Source organism: Hippopotamus amphibius, chromosome 8 (genome assembly GCF_030028045.1).
Source record: "Hippopotamus amphibius kiboko isolate mHipAmp2 chromosome 8, mHipAmp2.hap2, whole genome shotgun sequence".
In the NCBI taxonomy this organism is placed as follows: domain Eukaryota; kingdom Metazoa; phylum Chordata; class Mammalia; order Artiodactyla; family Hippopotamidae; genus Hippopotamus; species Hippopotamus amphibius.
The window spans coordinates 16,230,362-16,250,890 of NC_080193.1; the positions used below are offsets into that span (position 1 = coordinate 16,230,362).

Genomic DNA, 20,529 nt, shown 5'->3' on the forward strand with positions numbered 1-20,529 from the left:
TTCATTTTTACTGATGCTAATTTCTGAATTACTTCTGTAAATCCAAATACACAGAGATATGTCATCAGTAGTTTCAATTTTCTCTAAATGTAACATATATTCTCAACTCATTGATTCTACAAGAGCTGTGCCAGCGTATAATTCATTTTAACATATTTCCTGGCATCATTCTGTGTAAAAGCTGTAAACTACAGAGACTCTAACAGAATTACAGTGCTGAGGTATAAAAATGTTGGTTGCTAGACTCTGGTCTTTACAGCTTGCTAATATGACTCTGACTCATGAAAAGTACTAATTAGCAGTATCAAATTCTCTGAGTTCTTATAATTCAAATACTTATTAGGTGTTCAAAATTTGTCAGGTATTGGGCTAAATGCTACGGATAGAATTTTAAGTATGCCTAGTGCCTATCTCTCTTCTAGTAGCATAGACAGCAACAAAAATGAAATCATAATTAATATAAAATTGCAAATGTGATATGTGTTACAAAGAAGGGTAGGTGTTACTTTGAGAACCGAAAAAGAGGGGGATGTGACTAGGCAGGTCAGGCAAGGCTTCCCTGAAGAAATGAGCCCTGAGCTGAGAGATAAAGGATGAAGAGGAGCTAAGGAGATGAAGATGGAGGGGAAAACATTCTGGAAAGAGCAGTTTATGCAAAGATCCTATGATGGATGATTAGAAGAAAACTTTTATATATAACTAGAGCAATGAGAATAAAAGGGAATATATAGTTCAGGTATAGAGAGATCACCTCATGAAGGACCTTATAGGCTGGCTACAGTAAGAAAGTTGAATTTAGCCTAACAACAGAGGAGGAGACCCCCTGAAGGCTTTACAGAGAAAAGGGGATGTGATCTTATGTAAGTGTTTCCGCTCTCCACCAACCCTCACGCTCATTGTGGTGTGGACAAAAGACTGGAGAGAGACCAGAATGGATGCAAAGAGATCAGTTTGGAGGTTATTGCAGTTGTCCAAGTAAGAGATGGTAGTCTTCCTGGTTATAATGGTAGGGTGAGAAGAGGAAGAATCTATTATTAACAGGGAGGAGCAACACGGGCCATATTACTGTGGCCCGTGAGAAAACCCATTTTTAAGGTGCTACCTATGTGACCATTGTAGATAAAAGGTTAAAGCTTTTTAAAAGTTTTATAGTAAAGTATCAGTTAATTCCCCTTTAAGCTGTTTTTAAAGCGCCTTACAGGTTTATATGGGCCTGTACTATATACTTTTGTACACAGGCAATACATAGTTAATGATTTACATTTCAGCATCAAAGCCACCCAGGTATCTTTGTGATTTCTTTAGTCTATCATTATCAACAAATAACACCTATTTACATGATGCTACTCAGAACAGCTCGCAATTTAAAACATAAGAACTGTTTATTTCTGGATTTTTCCATTTAAGATTTTTGGATCAAAGTTGACAGCTGATAACTAAAACTGTGGAAAGCGAAACTGTGGATAAGGGGGAACTATTGTACTCTAGCTAAAAAGACAAGACTTAGCCTCCAAAGCACTATGTCTTCTGCAGCAATGTAGGTCTCACTCTACCCCTAGCACAAACGGCATGTTCGTAAGTTTCAAAGCAAAACTTGGTTTATTGTATTTATTCTAAAAGAGAACTTTGAGAGGGATCTGGCTGCTTTTTAAAATGTAAGAGTCAAACAGAGATTGGAACTACTCTCTGACTCTGGCCAAGACAGACTCTCTGAGACGATGAATTAGCTATACAGTAACAGAAGGAAACTAAGAAAAGATGACTGACTGAAGAAAATATCCCTAAGCAAAATAAACAGGTCACAACCAAACATATAAAGAATGTTTCTATTGTTAAAAAGTTCAGAACCAGGCAAAACCAAATTATATTATTAGGGGTAGAGAAGTAAGTGGGTTACATATAAAGAAATACAAGAAAGTCATCATCATAAAATTCAGCATAGTGGATTCCTCTAACAAAAAAGGGGCTTCTGGGATGCTGACAATATTCTATTTCTTGGCCTGGCTGGTGGTTATAAAGGGATTTACCTTTTGATTATTCTTTAAATTATATATTAAATTATATGTGTGAATGTATTATACACACTTCTGTATATATGATGTATTTGTAATTTAAAAAATCTTTTTTAAAAAAATACGTCTCAGTGAATGAGAAAGACAGGATTTTGGGTCGTAAAGACTACTCTAAGCCCAAAGACTAACATGAGTGTATTTTTTGTTTTAATAAATTTATTTATATATTTATTTTATTTATTTATTTATTTATTGGCTGCGTTGGGTCTTCGTTGCTGCATACGGGCTTTCTCTAGTTGCTGCGAGCGGGGACTACTCTTCATTGTGGTATGCAGGCTCCTCATTGTAGTGGCTTCTCTTGTTGTGGACATGGGCCCTAGGCACCTGGGCTTCAATAGTTGCGGCACATGGGCTCAGTAGTTGTGGCTCATAAGCTCTAGAGCACAGGCTCAATAGTTGTGGCGCACAGGCTTAGTTGCTCCGTGGCATGTGGAATCTTCCCAGAGCAGGGCTCGAACCCGTGTCCCCTGCATTGGCAGGCAGATTCTTAACCACTGTGCCACCTAGCAAGTCCTAACATGAGTGTATTAACTAGAAAATTAGCACCCTCTTAAGCCATGGAAGGTCACTTAATGATAAAAAGTACTTGAGTGGGAGCCAAGTATTAGATGGTGGTGAGTGGGGAGAAGTGGTGGTAGTGCTGAGTACAGACATGAAGGGATGAGACAGTATTCCGAGAAAACTCAGGCTGCAGATTTGGCTAGAGACAAAACGATGAGCTCAAGATACAACTAATAAAATCTCATTTGGAAGGAAAACTAAAGATAAGCCCTATCAAGATGGAAGGACATAAAGGACCACAGGAAAGAAAAGACAAATACTGTCCGATTAAAAAAACAGTTATTTGCTAACATGGCTTGGAGGAGAAATAGGTAATATTACTTAAATATTACTTGCTGTAACAAACTAGTACTCTTTAGGAAGTATGTGTTGATGATGTAAATTTCTAAGGTTATTGAAATAAAGAACTATATTTTATGCAACAAATTTCAGGTGAATGAGCTATGTTAACATTTTGGTCATTTCTCACTGTTCTCATCAAAGGATAATCACAGTATTGGAATTCAAACTGACTCGACGGGGCTAAGCCTTGTATTCCTTAACCTAAGATACTGACTTAAGATGATTGTTACTAAAAATCTGTCGGTGCATCTGTCTGAGTAGTTGTCCATTTGTCCATCCACGCACCCATCCGTCATTTACTGAGTTCCTACTATTCAGACACTATACTAGTCACTGGGCATGTAGCAATGTACAAGTAGATATAACTCCTGTTCTTATGGAGCTTATTATTTAGTGAGAGAGACATACATGAATCAAAAACTCTCACACATAACTATTAAATTGTAACTGTGACAAAAGCAACAAAGTACAAGCATAGGATGTTACAAGACCATAAAGAAAGTCTTAATTTAGTGCTGGAGGGTTGAACAGGAATGGCTATCTGGTGGATTTAACACTTAAGCTGATTTCTGTAGGATAAACAACAATTAGAAAGGACTGGGAAAACAATGTGCAGTTTTCTAGGTACAAGGAATAGTATATATAAAGGCCCTGAGGCAGAAAAGATCTTGGCATGTGAGGGAAATACAGAGGGTTCAAATTCAAGCTTATGTCTTTTTTGCACTACTTTGATAGCAGAGTCATTTGATAATGGATACCACTGACTTGAATAATTCTAGAATTCTAGGACTGGCTTTTCAGCAATGACTATTTGCCTCTACTGCAGACATCATTTAACTTGTAGAATAAACATTAAAACCAAGTGCATTTTACAAGTAATAGAATGCATAGAATTCAAACTTTCATAATTTCATCTAAACAATTTTTAATTACTTACAAAATAAACTGCCCCAAAACTTCCATGTCCAATTTCATGTAAACCAATAAAAAGTTCTTCAGGATCATCTTTGTAGAACAGATCAGCAATCTCTGGGTCCCTTGGCACCCCTTTCCGCATGATGATAAGTATGTGCAAGCGCTTTGCTTTTGATATCCCAGTCAGCTTTCTCTCTCATTGACAAATATTTGGGGGAGGGGAGGGGAGGAATTTCAGTACCTGTAGAAAAAAGTAAGTTTGACATTAACTTATTACACAATTTTGCTTGCTGGCAATTACGAATTCATATTTTCAATAAAAAGCATCTTGGCCTTACAAATTCATAATAAAAAGGCAAGTAATCCAAAAGAAAAATGCACAAAGGATCTGAATAGATATTTCTCCAAACATATGCAAGTGTCCATTAACACATGAAAAGATGCTCCACACCCTTAGTCATTAGACAAATAAAAATTAAAAACACATGAAATACAACTTTCATACCCACTAGGATGGCTATTATCAAAAAGTCAAATAGTAAGTAAGGCTGGTAAGGATGTGGGGAAAATTGGACCCTCCAACACTGGGCTGGTGGAAATGTAAAGTGGTACAGCCATTTCGGGAAACAGATTGAGAGTTCATCAAAAACTTAAACATTGAGTTACAATTTGACCCAGAAATTCCCACTTCTTGGTATATAACCAAGAGAAATAAAAACACAGGTCCACACAAAAACTTGTGCATGGATATTGATAGCAGCATTATTCAGCAACAAGCCAAATGTTCATTTGGTGAATGAATAAACAAAATATGGTATATCCACACCACGGAATATTATTCAGGAATAAAAAGGAACGAACTGCTGATACACACAACACAGATGAAACATTACGCTAAATGAAGGAAGCCAGTCACAAAAGACTACATACTATATGATTCCACTTATATAATACATCCAGCATAAGTAAATGTATAGAGACAGAAAGCATTGAATAGATTTTTGGTTACCTAGGGCTAGGGGGTGAAGCAGAGTTGGGGGTGATAGCTACAGCGTACAGGCTTTCTTTTTAGAGTGATGAAATGTTCTAAAATTCATGTAAATTTGAGAGAAAAGTTTGGTGAGAAAAACTTTAGTGTTAAAATACATTATGATTCAGCTGCTATCTTCTTTATGCAAAAATAATTCTGTTTTTGAAGTATATTCCTTTAGGTGTTATCTGTTGTACCTATAGCATCACTTGTGGTATTTAAGTTTCTACACCTGACAGTTTACTTGGACAAATGCAAAGAACAATGAGCACTGATTTCTAAGGAACTAATAAGTAGTCATTTAAATAACAAATTAGCTTAATTTTAGTTTAGAATAATCTAAATTTTGGGAAAATTTATTTGTATATCACAATGACATTTTTTAGCATAAATACGCTTACTTTCAGAATCCTGTAAGGATGCAATAGACATGATTCTGTTTAATATACACAACTGTGGATAGATTTAACTTTGAAAGTTTTAAGTGCTTTCTTTTGGAACTTGGATTTTTGTTTTCACTCTTCCTAGCAAGATAACTTTGAGATACATGTGTGTGAGAAATATAGAGTGGATGGCAAAATAGAATGCTAGGATGTGAAGGGACAGTTGATAAAAATACAGTTGAATCAGATATTTTTGTTGAACAAATAAACCAAAGATCTTTTCCCCAACATCACAAACTAATTGCATTTCTTTTTGATTTCCTTGGAGACACATGTAGAATAAAATGTAATTTAAAAAAAAAAAGAAAATTATATCAATAAATCTGTTGCAAAAAGCAGTTTGTACTACCCGAAGCAATTTACAGATTCAATGCAACCCCAATCAAATTACCAATGGCATTTTTCACAGAACGAGAGCAAGAAATCTTACGATTTGTATGGAAACGCAAAAGACCCCGAATAGCCAAAGCAATCTTGAGAAGGAAAAATGGAGTTGGTGGAATCAGGCTTCCTGACTTCAAACTATACTACAAGGCCACAGTGATCAAGACAGTATGGTACTGGCACAAAAATAGAAAGGAAGACCAATGGAATAGAATAGAGAACTCAGAAGTAAGCCCAAACACATATGGGCACCTTATCTTTGACAAAGGAGGCAAGAACATACAATGGAAAAAAGACAGCCTCTTCAATAAGTGGTGCTGGGAAAATTGGACAGCAACATGTAAAAGAATGAAATTAGAACACTTCCTAACACCATACACAAAAAGAAACTCCAAATGGATTAAAGACCTACATGTAAGGCCAGACACTATAAAACTCCTAGAGGAAAACATAGGCAGAACACTCTATGACATACATCAAAGCAAGATCCTTTTTGACCCACCTCCTAGAATCATGGAAATAAAATCAAGAATCAACGAATGGGACCTCATGAAACTTAAAAGCTTTTGCACAGCAAAAGAAACCATAAACAAGACTAAAAGGCAACCCTCAGAATGGGAAAAAATAATTGCCTATGAAACAACGGACAAAGGATTAACCTCCAAAATATACAAGCAGCGCATGAAGCTTAATACCAAAAAAGCAAATAACCCAATCCACAAATGGGCAAAAGACCTAAATAGACATTTCTCCAAAGAAGACATACAGATGGGCAACAAACACATGAAAAGATGCTCAACATCACTACTCATCAGAGAAATGCAAGTCAAAGCCACAATGAGGTATCACCTCACACCGATCAGAATGGCCATCATCACAAAATCTGGAAACCACAAATGTTGGAGAGGGTGTGGAGAAAAGGGAACTCTCCTGCACTGTTGGTGGGACTGTAATTTGGTACAGCCACTATGGAAAACAATTTGGAGGTTCCTTCAAAAACTACAAATAGAACTACCATATGATCCAGTCATCCCACTCCTGGGCATATACCCAAAGAAAACCATAATCCCAAAAGAAACTTGTACCATGTTTATTGCAGCACTATTTACAATAGCCAGGACATGGAAGCAACCTAAATGCCCATCAACAAATGAATGGATACAGAAGATGTGGCATATATATACAATGGAATATTACTCAGCTATAAAAAGGGATGAGATGGAGCTATATGTAATGAGGTGGATAGAACTACAATCTGTCATACAGAGTGAAGTCAGAAAGAGAAGGACAAATATTGTATGCTAACTCACATATACGGAATCTAAAAATGGTACTGATGAACTCAGTGACAAGAACAAGGACACAGATACAGAGAATGGACTGGAGAACTCGAGGTATGGGAGAGAGCGGGGGGTGAAGGGGAAACTGAGACGAAACGAGAGAGTAGCACAGACATATATATACTACCAACTGTAAAATAGATAGTGGTAAGTTGTTGTATAACAAAGGGAGTCCAACTCGAGGATGGAAGATGCCTTAGAGGACTGGGGTGGGGAGGGTGGGGGGGACTTGACAGGGGGGGGGAGTGAAGGAAGGGAGGGAATACGGGGATATGTGTATAAAAACAGATGATTGAAAAAAAAAAAAAACAGATGACTGAACTTGGTGTAGCCCCCCCCCCAAAAAAAAAAAAAAAGCAGTTTGGTCTAATTAATATTGCAATAGTAACAGCTAACATTTATTACACACCACTATGTGTCAGACAACACTAAATTCCTTTAAAAGTCAAAGAAAATCACAGTAATTCTTTTAAACCACACTAAGAAATTTGGAGTTTATATTGAGGGTAATGGGGAGACAATGAAGGTTTTAAATATGAAAAAAGATTCCCCCACAACACTGCATCTGTAATCATGAGTAGTCATCCTGCCAAGCCATGAATGCCAATAACCAAGCATAAAGTCAACACATTAATACTATTAAAAAAGTAACAAATTTAGTTACTTGTTAGGCAACTGAAAGCACATAAAGTTCAAAAAGTGCTATTGCTTTCATTGCTTACTTAGAGAATAGAAAAGAGAAACAATGGATTAAATCAAAGACATGCCTTTGAGACCATGCCCAAAAAATAAAGCAAATTACAAAATTCCCTTCAGGAAAAACAAAAAGATCTATGAACCAAATTTATGAGAACTAAAATCTTTTCAATTACCAAGATGTATTTTAAACTTTTGAATATTTTGGCTTCAATGTGAGTAAGGCCAAGTACTATGGAGAACTGTTTCGAGGAAACACATGGATCATTGTCATACTATATACTAAAGTGATTTTTCAAAAGAAATATTAAAATGTGAAAAAAAAATGAGACCATAAAAACTTCTAAAATAATTTACAAGTGAATATTTAGTTATTGAGCAAGATATCAGAGGCAAAACCCATAAACTAAAATCAGTAAGTTTGATAATACACAATAACTTATTTATCTTAAAAAATATAATGAATGGATTTCTGCTTCTAGCCAAGATGAAGTAGCAGGACTGGATTTATTATCTACCACCGGAAACAACTAAAACACTGGAAAAACATGAAATTATGGTATTTTAACACAATGAATATCAGGCAGAGAAGCAGCAAACAAGGAGAGCTGCAACTGTCCCAATTTAATGTCCTGGGAGAGTTTCCAGGCCATGGCACAGAGAGTAGGGGATGGGGAAACCCAATTAGAGCCTGGTGGACTACCGAGGTGAGGGTCCAGGGTGACCAAAATGGCTAGAGTTCTCAGGGCAGAGTACTGAACAGAAGAGAACAGCACAGAAAGAAGATATGGAGATCAGTAAAGAGTTCCCATCAAGTCTTCAGCTGACTGTTGATCAGTGCATGCATGTGAGAAAACTATATCAGGCTGGATGCAGGTTGGGGGAAACCCTATATGAAAGAATTAAAGAAAACAGTACTTAGCACTCAAAGAGCTGGAAATAGTGCCCACTACCACTAGCCAGAATAGGAAATCTCATAATTCATGGAGAATTGCTTACAGTACTCACAAAAGTCTTACCTTAGTAGCAGGAAATAATTCACCCTAGACTAAATGCTGTTCTGGATGCCTAACAAAATTTAGAAGCAGGATCTATATGGATTAAATTATTCCAAATAGCTTAACTGTGTCCCAGAACAAAGCTCACAAATATTTAAAGAATTAAGAAAAAATCTAATATCCAAAAAGCTAAAATTCACAATGTCTAAAAAAAAAGAAAAATCACCAAGCATCCCAAGAAGCAGGAAAATATGACACATAATGGTCATATCAATTGAAACCAATCCAGGACTGACATACATGATAGAATGCTATATTAGCAGGCAAGAACATTAAAACATTTATTGTAACTGTATTCTATATATTTAAAAAGTTAAGAAATATTGAGAAAATATTAAACACATAGAGATAGGCAAGCTATAAGGAGACCCAAACTGAACCTCTAGATGAAAAAGCTATGAAGTCTGAGATGAAAAGTACACTGCCTGGGATGAATAGCAGATGAGATTTCAGAAAAAAAGATTTATGAACTTGAAGATACGACAGTAGAAACTATCCAAAATGAAACACACAGAGGAAAAAAATAACAAAACAAAACACAACCAAAAAAAAAATAGCATTACTGAGTTATGAAACAATTTCAAATGGACTAGTATATGTCTAATTGGAGTCCCTGAAGAGAAGAGAGAGATGTTGAGGCAGGGAAAATATCTCAAGACATAATAGTGAAAAAACTTACAATTTTGATGAAACCTATAAACCCACAGGTCCAAGAAGGTCAATGGGGCTCAAGAACAAGAACGAGAATGAGAAAGATGGGGAAAATTACATTAAACATATCATAATAAATTGATCAAAATGTAATAAAATGAAAATCATGAAAGCAGCCAGAGAAAAAACACACATTATGTACAGATGAACGAGGACGACAGCAGATTCTTAGAAGACAATAGAGCAACATATTTAAAATGCTAAGTTCAAACTAAAATTCTATAGCCTGTAAAAAGATCTTTGAAAAATGAAGGCAGAATAGAGGGTTTTAGACATTAAAAGCTGAAAGAGGGACTTCCCTGGTGGTGCAGTGGTTAAGAATCTGCCTGCCAATGGAGGGAACATGGGTTCAATCCCTGGTCCAGGAAGATTCCATATGCCATGGAGCAACTAAGCCTGTGTGCCACAACTACTGAGCCTAAGTGCCACAACTACTGAAGCCCTCGTGCCATAGAGTCTGTGCTCCGCAATAAGAAGCCCACGCCCTGGAACAAAGACCCAACAGAGCCAATAAAAACAAACAAATAAATTTATTTAAAAAAAGGGAGGGGGCTAAAGAATTTATGACCTGACCACCAGCACTATAGGAAATGCTAAAGGAAATCCTTTAGACATAAGCAAAAATCATACTGATGGAAATAGAGCTATACAAAACATTGAAAAAAGCACCAAAAATGGTTAAATATTTGGTTAAATATGTAAGATTCCCCCCATTATTTAAACTTCTTTAAAGTATAATTTGCTGTTTAAACAAAAATAACAATATAGTATGAGTTTCTAATACATAGATGTAAAACGTATGAGAACACAAAGTTGGGGAGGATAGAAATTGAAGCACAGTGTTGTAAAGTTGTTATACTACACACAAAATGGTATACTATCACTTGAGTATGGACTGTATATTAATGCATAAATATGTATCCAAATATAAATATATATATGTACACATGTGTACACGTGTCTATATACATATTTGAAATAAAAAGACACAAGTAGGCTAAATGGATGGAAAAAGACCTAACACTAATCAAAAGAAAGCTGAGTTAGCTATATTATTATCAGATAATGTAGACTTCAATGCAAAGATATTATGAAGATTATTTCATAATGATAAAAAAATTGGATCAATTTATCAAGAGAATATAACAATCCTAAATGTTTATACACCTAATAAAAAAAAAAGTTTCAAAATACACAATTAAAAACTGATTTGCCTGCAAGGAGAAATAGACAAATCCACAATTGTAGTTGGAGATTTCAATATCCTTTCCTCAATAACTGATAGAACAAATAGACAAAAAATCAGTAAGGATACAGAAGACTTGAACAACACTATTGACCAATTTGATTACTGACATGGACAGAGCACTTGATCCAGAAACATAATACACATTCTTTTCAAGTACACACAGAACATTTACAAAAATAGACCATATTCTGGGCCATAAAACAAGACTCAATAAAAGGACTTAAGTTATATTAAGTATGTTCTCTGAACACAATGGAGTTAGATTAGAAAATCAACAGCAGACAGATAATATGCAAAAATCCCCAAATATATGGAAACTAAATAACACAATACAAAATAATCCATGGGTCAAAAAACAAACCAAGAAGAAGTAGAAAATACTTTTATCTTAATTAAAATGAAAGCAGAAGATGTCAAAATTTGTAGGATACCACTAAAGCAGTACTCACAGGGAAATCTATAGCAATATACTCCTGTTTTGGAAAAGTTCTCAAATCAATGACTTCAGCTTCCACTATTTTTAAAAAAACTAGGGAAAAAAGTGCAAGTTAAACCCAAAGTAAGGAGAGAAAGGAAATAATAAAGATTAAAGCAGAAATCACAGATGATTGAACCTGGTTTACCCCCCCCCCAAAAAAAAAAAAAAAAAAAGCAGAAATCAATGAAATAGAAAAAGAAAAAAGAAAAAAAAAAATCAATGAAAGCAAAACTGGTTCTTTGAGAAAAGTAATCAAATTTATAAACCTCTTGTCAGACTGACCAGGAAAAAAAAATCAGAAGACACAATTACTAGTACCAGGAATGAGAGAGATGACATCACTACAGATTCTATAGATATCAGAAGGATAATCAGGGAGTATTATATTATGCAAATTGTACAACATTATGCAATTATTATTCAACAACTTAAAGTGGATAAATTCTCTGAAAGACACAAAGCAACAAAGTTTATGCCAGAAGAAATAGATAACCTTGATACCTCTGTAACTATTAAAGTAATTGACTTTGTAATTTAAAATCTTCCCACAAAGCAAACTCCAGAGTCAAATGGCTTAACTGGTGAATTCAACCAAATATCTAAGAAAGATACAACACTAATTCTACACATCTTTTTCAGAAAATGGAAAAGGAGATATACTTTCTAGGACTAATTCTATGAGGCTTGTATTACCCTGACACCGAAACCAAACAAAAACATTACAAGAAAGAAAGCAACAGACTAAAACTCTTGAAGACTATAGATAAAAAATTCAAAACAAAATTATAGCAAATATAGTTCAGTAATATATAAAACAGATAATCATGACTAGGTGGAATTTATCACAGGAATGCAAAGTTGATTTAGCACTCAAAAATCATAATTCACCATATCAACAATCTGATAAAAAGCCAAATGATCATCTCTAAAGATGCAGAAAAATCTTTCGACAAATTCCAAAATTCATTCCTGATAAAAACTCTTGAGCCAACTAGGAATAGAAGGTAACATCCCCAACCCGATAAAGGAAATCTGTGAAACATTTACAACTAATGTCAAATATAACAGTGAAAGACCAACTACTTTCCTTCTATGATCAGGAACAAGGCAAGGCTCTCAACACTTCTATTCAAGGTTGTGCTGGATGTTCTGTAAGTGCAACAAGGGAAGAAAAAAGAAGTAAAGAGTATCAAGATTGGTAAGGAAGAAGTTGGACTTTTACTGACAACATAATCATCTGTAGAAAATTCAATGCAACTAATAAGTGAGTTCATCAAAGCTGCAGAAGATCAATATATAAAGCTCAATTATATTTCTATATATGAACAAATGGATATCCAAACTTTTATATATCACTTAGCATCAAAAAATGAAATACTTAGGGATAAATCTGACAAAGGATCTCTAAGACTTGTATACTGAAAACTACAAAATAATGATGAAAGGAATTAAAGACATAACGAAAAGAAACACTGTAGTTATAGGTCAGAAGACTCAATATTGAGTATTTTTTATAAAGAGAAATTGAGAAGCTGATTCTCAAATTCATACGAAAATGCAATGGACCTGAAATAGCCAAAACAACTTTGAGAAAGGAAGATAAAATTGGAGAGCTAACATAACCTGACTGCAAGATTTATCATAAAACTATAGTTATCAAGACACTGTGATACTGGTGTATACATATATACACAAATAAATCAAGGCAACCAAATAGGAAGTACAGAAGTAAACAGACCCACGCATTTATGGACAACTGAATTTTGATAAAGGCACAAAGGCAATTCAGTGGAGAACATTTTCCACAAATGGTGCCATAACAATTGCACATGTATATCTTTGATTTATATTACATCATATACCAAAATTAATTCCAAATGGATTATAGAACTAAATGTAAAACATACAATTAAAAAAATTGTGAAGAAAACACAGGAGAAAATCTTTGTGACCTTGCAAGGATTTTTTAGGTATAAAAACAAAAGCATAATCCATAAAGGAAAAAAAAGGTTAAATTAGATTAAAAATATACTCTTTTTGAAAGACCCTGCTAAGAGAATAAAAAGATAAAGCCACAGACTAGGAGAAGATCTTTGCAAAACATATATCTCACAATGGATATGCATTCAGAAAATATAAAGAATCCTCAAAACTCAATGAAAAGAACATGAACAACCCAATTTTAAAAATGGGAAAAAGATTAGAACACATACGTCACTAAGAAAAATAATTGGATGGCGACTAAGCCAAAAAAAAAAAAAAGAGGCTGAATATCAGTATTCATTAAGGAGATACAAATTAAGACCCCAAGGAGATACCACTACAAACCTATTAGAATGGCTGACATTAAAAAGACAGACCATACCAGGTGTTTGCAAGGATTTGAAGTAACTGGATCTCTCAGAAACTGCTGGCAGGATGCAAAAATGGTACAAACACGTTGGAAAACTATTTGGCAGTTTCTTAAAAAGTTAGACATACACCTACCACATGACATTGCCATTCCACTCCTAGGTATTCCCCCAAGAAAAATGAAAGCAAATGTCCATACAAAGCACTGTACACAAAAACTAATGGCAGCTTTATTTTTAATAGTCAAAACTGGAAACAACCCAAATATCCATCAACAGATAAATGGATCAACAATCTGTGGTACTTGCAGACAATGGAATGCAACTCAGAAATAAAATGAACTATCCATACATGCTACAGCATGGATGAATCTCAAAATTATTATGCTGAGTGAAATAAGCCAGAACAAAAAAGAGAACATATCAATACTTTATGATTTCATTTATATAAAATTCTGGAAAATGCAAACTAACCTAGAGTGATAGCACATCAGTGGTTGCCTGCGGATAGGGGAGGGTGAGAAGAGATGTGAGGGAGGTATTGAAAAAGGATATGAAGAAGCTTTGGGGAGTGATGGATATGTTTACTAACTTCATCATGATGATGGACACACACACACGTACGTTAAAACATTATGTTACTTAGTAGGTTCAGATTATTCTATGTCAATTAATAATTACTGCTTTAAAAAGTTGCAATAAACAAAATAGAAAGGAAAGTGGGCATGGTTCTTGCAAAATATGTGCCAGTTATTCTTAATATCAGAGAAGTGAACATATACATATATATACAGCAACCCATATACTCAAAGGACACAAATAGGAAAATAAAAATGAAAAAAGCAGTGTCTATTGATGATGTGAAACATATATAATATAATTTTACTAGTAATCAAAGAAGTAAAAAGTAAAATAATAAGATCTCATTTCACCAAATGATAAAGTAATAGAGAAAAGATACATTTTTTTTTTTTGGTGAGGGCATAAGGAAACAGTCATTTTTACACATTCCTGGAAGAACAGAATGGGAACATTCTCTGACCAAGTATTATCCTTCTATAGGGAGTTTCTACAAGGCAGTTTCTACTTGTTTTGTTTTGATTTATTTCAGTAAAAGAGGCAGGGTGTAAGGTAGAGCATAGGAGGGGTGCACCAGTGAAGATGGGAAACAAGGTTTCTTTCACCTACAAATTTGGGATTTCTTTGCAGGTTTGTGTTTTATCTGAAGTATGTGCTGGGATTTCAGGTTATTTTTTATTTCCTTCTTTTTGCTTATTTCTATTTTCTAAATGTTCTGCAATGCCTATCACTTCTGCAATTAGAGGAAAAGTGATATGAAAAATTTTTGTTATTTCCAAGTCTAATTATAAAGCACTACAACAAAAAGTGGCAATATATATTTCTAGAAAATAATCTGATAATAGGAATAAAATAACTTTAGCCAGGTAATTCTCCATATTTTAAGTTAAACTGAAAATAATGAAAATCTATAAGGAAATAATTTGAAAATAAACGATTTTTTAAAAGAATATTTTATCCTAAATTTATTAATTCCTTTTAATTTTTCATACAAATATAATAAAAATTCCTCATAGCAAACCCAGAAAACACAATTTGTTCCCATTTTATAGGAGAAAGCTAAGTCATGGATCTGCGGACAATACCTTTTCGTATATGGCACAAAATATACTGTATTGCTCAGACTCATTTTAGCAGCAATCTTTTTCTTTTCTCTTTTATAACTTCAGTCTTTTGTATTTATGGTGCACCTATGGAAAAAGAAGAATAAAATAGGTAATTATAGGGGCAAAATTCAAGAAGCAATAATCGATAACACAATGGTTTTAAATATTTACAAATGTAATATTACGAAGTTAAAATTTTATCTTCATCAGTTTGTGTATGATAAATGTAAAAGGTAAGATTTTCACAACAAAGACACAAGCTACTGTCTCACAAACAATACCAGGGAAACAACTGTGTCATTAGATTTCAGAATGTATACTGAGGCTTCCACTGGTCTGTCTGAGCCCAAGGAAACTCAGTAGAGGCTACCAGTAGACAGGACTAATCTGACAGCATGTGGTGATGCTACTGACCCTCTGTCAATAAGGCTTATATTTTGAATTGCTTTTCCAATAGGCAGGATGATTTCCATTGACTCATCTAGCTTCCCTTTCCTGGTCTCTCTACAATCTCTTGGATTTTGGGGGTGGTGATAATTCTTTGTTATCTATTAAAGATGTACATGCCCAATGTACAAAATATGGGAAATATACACCATTATGAAAAAAAAAATCCACAATCCTACCTAGGACACACACCATTAACAATCTGGGATAGTTTTCTCCATGAACATATGTATACTGTTATACAGCTGAGACCACATTGTACATATGATTCCACAGTCAACCTCTTTTATCTAACTCTAGAGTACACGCATTTTTGCCATGTTATCAAATATTATTCACAAAGATCATTTGTTGCTGCTCAATGTTTATCTTATGGAAAAGCCACAGTTCATTCACAAGTTTCTCCACAATTTGAAACCAAGGGTGTATTCAACTCTCTGTTTGTTGAACTACTAAAAATTGTTGTGTTTTGAAGATCTTTGTGCCTATTAACCACTGACATTTAGGGCTTTTCTGAAATGGATTTCCAGAAGTAGAACTATTGGGTCAAAGAATATAACAAGTTAAAACTTACGTACATTGAAATAATTTTTGGATGCGTGACTAGCTTTGGAGATGAAATCCTTGTAAGTAGGGAAAAAATTATTAAAAAAAAAAAAGGCCTTGACCTCCATTTTGCACATTCATATCCCAATCTCCTCTCACGTCTATACTTACAAATTAATCTTTTTCATTATTTTGTTATTCCTTCTGATTCTATGGCTGTGGAATGCTTTAGATTACTTGGTAGCTAAAACTTGCCTGAATTCAGCATCACATTTTACCTAACCATCAACCAATCAATAACTACAATGTCTGCATGTATGGCCTGCTAATCTAGTCTGACAATAGCTTCAAGGAACTAAAACATTCCTTATTACATGAACACTAGTTGCGAAATTTCTGAGAAAGTAGTTTTAAATAAGGCATTTACTAACATCCTCATGTCCTGACTAGTTTCAAATGCAAGAGGTGTTCACTCCTAGAAAATACTTTTTTAATGCTATGGACACACATGCCTAGCATTTTTCTTCTCTCTAAATACTTATTCGTTTTTACATAATTTTTCTTAAAATAGGTACTCTCTCCATCTGCAGTTGCATGGCTCTATAAATGTTTTAAAATAAACTCTCTAAGACTTCTAGGAATTAAACTCTCTTGGTTTTATCATCTCCCCCCCCCTCAGTTTTTTTTTTCCATTTAACCACCTTCCTTCTTTCTTTATAAATGTCTCTTGGATTCCATGGAACTGTCTTCTCCTATTTTTCCACACTATTCCTCCTATAGCTCCTCTTCTCTCTGATCGCTAGATCAATGTGTTCCTCCAGGTATTTGCCCAAAGCCCTCTGCGTAATGCAAGCCGATATTCTAATTTCTGCCCACTTTAATGCTTTCAAGCAACACTTTGTCACTAGACAGTTCTGGCCTCCAGTCTAAATCCCAGTCCCATTCGTTCAACTGTTTGGCTTCTCCCCTAAATGTCTTATGTGCACCTCACAATAACTTTGACTCTTCCCTTTGCCTTGTCCTTAACATTCAACTAAATCAGAAGTGTGCTTCAAATACTTCTTTTAATCTGTTCTTTACTTTCCCTTTCTGTTAGCATTTGTTATCTCTTTCCTTTGTTTCTGCTCTTTGAACCTCCAGTCTAAATTTTCTGGAATTCATCTTTAAAACACTTATCACAATCATCTTCCTGAAGCACAGCTGAGATAATATCACAGCTCTGCTCAAAATCCTTCCAAGTTCCCATACTGCCTACAGGATAAAGGTTAACTTTACCTAACTAACTTCAAAGCTGGCCTCAAACCACTACTCCAACCTAAATTCTTAAACTCTATAATCAGGAAAAAATGAATTACTACAGTTGCATTTTCATAGCTTTGTCTTTGCTTACGTTTTTACCTCTACCCAGAATATCCATATCCCAACTACTCTCGCAGTCCAGCTAAATGTCACCTCTCCTATAAAACCCACCATGTTCTCCCTTTGCTTCAGTTTTAAATACTCATATATTAGTACTCTAACGGGTAACGAGTGCTTCTTCAGAGGAGGACACATGTCTAAATCTATGTTTTGATTAATCATTATATTTCCATGGCATCTTTAAACAAATTTTTTTTAGATACAGTTCACATACCATACGACTTACCCATTTAAAGTGTACCGTGGTTTTTAGCATTATTCACAAGCATGTGCAAGCATCACCACAGTCAATTTTAGAACACTTTCATCACCACAAAAAGAAGTCCCATTTCTTTTAGCTTTCAACCCCTCCCACCGAAATCCCCCTATTCCTTAGCAACCACTAATCTGTCTCTATAGATTTCTCTGTTCTGAACATTTCATTTGAATGGAATCATATAATATGTGGTTTTTTGTGACTGGCTTCTTTCCCTAGCATAATGTTTTTAAGGTTCACCCATGTTGTAACATGAATCAATATTTCTTTTTATTGCCGAATAGAATTCCATTGTACAGACATACCACACTTTGTTTATCCACTTATACGCTGATGGATATTTTGGTTATTTCCACTTTTTGGCTATTATGAATAATGCTGTTATAATCACTTGTGTACACATACATTTAGTTTCTCTTAATTATATTCCTAGGAGTGAAATTGCTGGGTCCTGTGGCATCTTTACATAACAGATAGTCTATAAAAATCTGCTGAAATCTCCTCTTTTCCACCCAAATCTTAACACTAAAAATGATCTTTAAATTCATCCTTCCCTCCAAAGCTGAACAAGGACATTTTTCCTTCCAAGTGGACAGCATTGTAAGAATTAAGTGAAGATGAAGTGATACGCATGAAATTATTTTTTCCCTCTTCCTTGACCTCCTGCAACCTCAGGTATCGCATTTATAGTGAGAACACAGAACTGTGCCAAGAATGTAGAATTTCAGGTCTTAGGCTCTTGGGCCAACTGAACAATCCAGCTAGCTTAGAGGAAAAGATTGCATCAGAGATGTGAAATTGAAATAATTTTCTTCACGTTTTGTACTAAGGAATGGAAATCCTCCAACAATGATAATCAAGTAAATTATTTTTCACAGACATTCTAACTTAATATATACTTGATTGAGAGTAGAAATATAAATATTTTTCATATTTGCCCTTTTCCTAGAAACTTTCAAGAAAGATGATTCAGAGAAGATCTTAGCGGCCTTTCAGTGTTGTAGTCACACTTCTGCAACAGTAAACCTGGAGCCAACTATATTGAAAACCCATAACATTTTAGCATTAAGAAAGGGAGTAAGATTAAAAAAAAGAAAGAAAGAAAGAAAGGGAGTAAGATTAAGAGTGTTTCATATTGGAGGAACTTCCCTGGTGGTGCAGTGGTTAAGAATCCACCTGCCACTGCAGGGGACATGGGTTTAATACCTGGTCCAGGAAGATCCCACATGCTGCAGAACAACTAAGCCCATGCACCACCACAACAGAGCCTGTGCTCTAGAGCCCGTGAACCACAACTACTGAACCCATGTGCCACAACTACTAAAGCCCATGTGCCTAGAGCCCATGCTCTGCAAAAAAAGAAGCCACCGCAATGAGAAGCCCATGCACCGCAACCAAGAGTAGCCCCTGCTTGCCACAACTAGAGAAAGCCTGCATGCAGCAACAAAGACCCAACGCAGCTCAAAAAAAAAAAAAAAAAAAAAGTTTCATATTGGATATCACTTATATGTGGAACCTAAAATATGACACAAATGAACTTGTATACGAAACAGAAACAGACTCACAGATATAGAGAATAGATTTGTGGTTGCCAAATGGGATAGGGAGTGGGGGAGGGATGGATTGGGAGTTTAGGATTAGCAGATGCAAACTATTATATTTAGAATGGATAAATAACAAAGTCCCACTCAATAGCACAGGGAACTACATTCAATAACCTGTGATAAATCATAATAGAAAAGAATATGAAAAAGAATGTGTGTATATATATATATATGTATTGGTGAATCACTTTGCTATACAGCAGAAATTAACACATTGTAAATTAACTATATTTCAATAAAAAAATGTAAAAAGAATGTTTCACATTGGAAAGAATTTTAAAAAGCAGACATTTCAATTCTTTTTTTTAACTCAATCTCAGAAAAGTGTCAAATCATACACACGCAGTACTGTTATCCCAAATTAGAATTCCTTCTAATTTCTCACTCCAGAAAACTTTTTTCTGAATCAAGCTGCCTGAATCAGACTTAAAAACACCAAAAAAGTTTCCTATTTTGCTATATTTTGGAGGTTAATAAGAAAAGGTTAATATAAAATTGGACTTCTCTGTCATTTCTCCAAATAATATTTGAGTATATAGTGGTGGGTTCAGTTCTTACAGAGATTGAAGCATCAACAAATTTGGGGATCTCTTTAAGAAACAATTTTTTACAAAATTCCCATACAAGAATAGGGATAGGGCCTTAGAAGGGGCTGGTGTAAATAAGGGGCTCTGAAATGTAAGCATCACAGTAAATTTGCCTGTGTCAGTTCCTATCATTGCATTCATTATTTTGCTCCCAGAAGGTACACGGAGGCAGGGGAAATCTTCATTTTACAACAGTGAAAAATAAAGTAGAAATTGGTTACTGGACTTTTTCAAAGTCAGGACTAGTCTGGTGTTTTCCCTCCCCTGTTCCTATAATAAAACCTCTCATAAAGACTTAAAGAAAACTATCTTTAAAGAAAGAAACAGAAAACTTGCTGTGGATAGCTGTTACCAC

General features: G+C 34.8%; 1 protein-coding gene across 2 annotated transcripts in view; it reads right to left on the minus strand.

Moving 5' to 3' along the window:
* Positions 1 to 20,529, minus strand: part of TAOK3 (TAO kinase 3) — a 176,746-nt gene that overhangs the window by 73,082 nt on the left and 83,135 nt on the right. The window contains exons 2-3 of one of the 2 annotated variants that reach the window (XM_057745333.1): positions 15,295 to 15,399; positions 3,913 to 4,131 (exon numbers count right to left, since the gene is read on the minus strand). In XM_057745333.1, the coding sequence (XP_057601316.1) occupies positions 3,913 to 4,032 (120 nt within the window). In that variant the 5' untranslated portion in view covers positions 4,033 to 4,131; positions 15,295 to 15,399. The remainder of the gene's footprint in view (positions 1 to 3,912; positions 4,132 to 15,294; positions 15,400 to 20,529) is intronic. The other variant, XM_057745334.1, reaches the window with a different exon arrangement.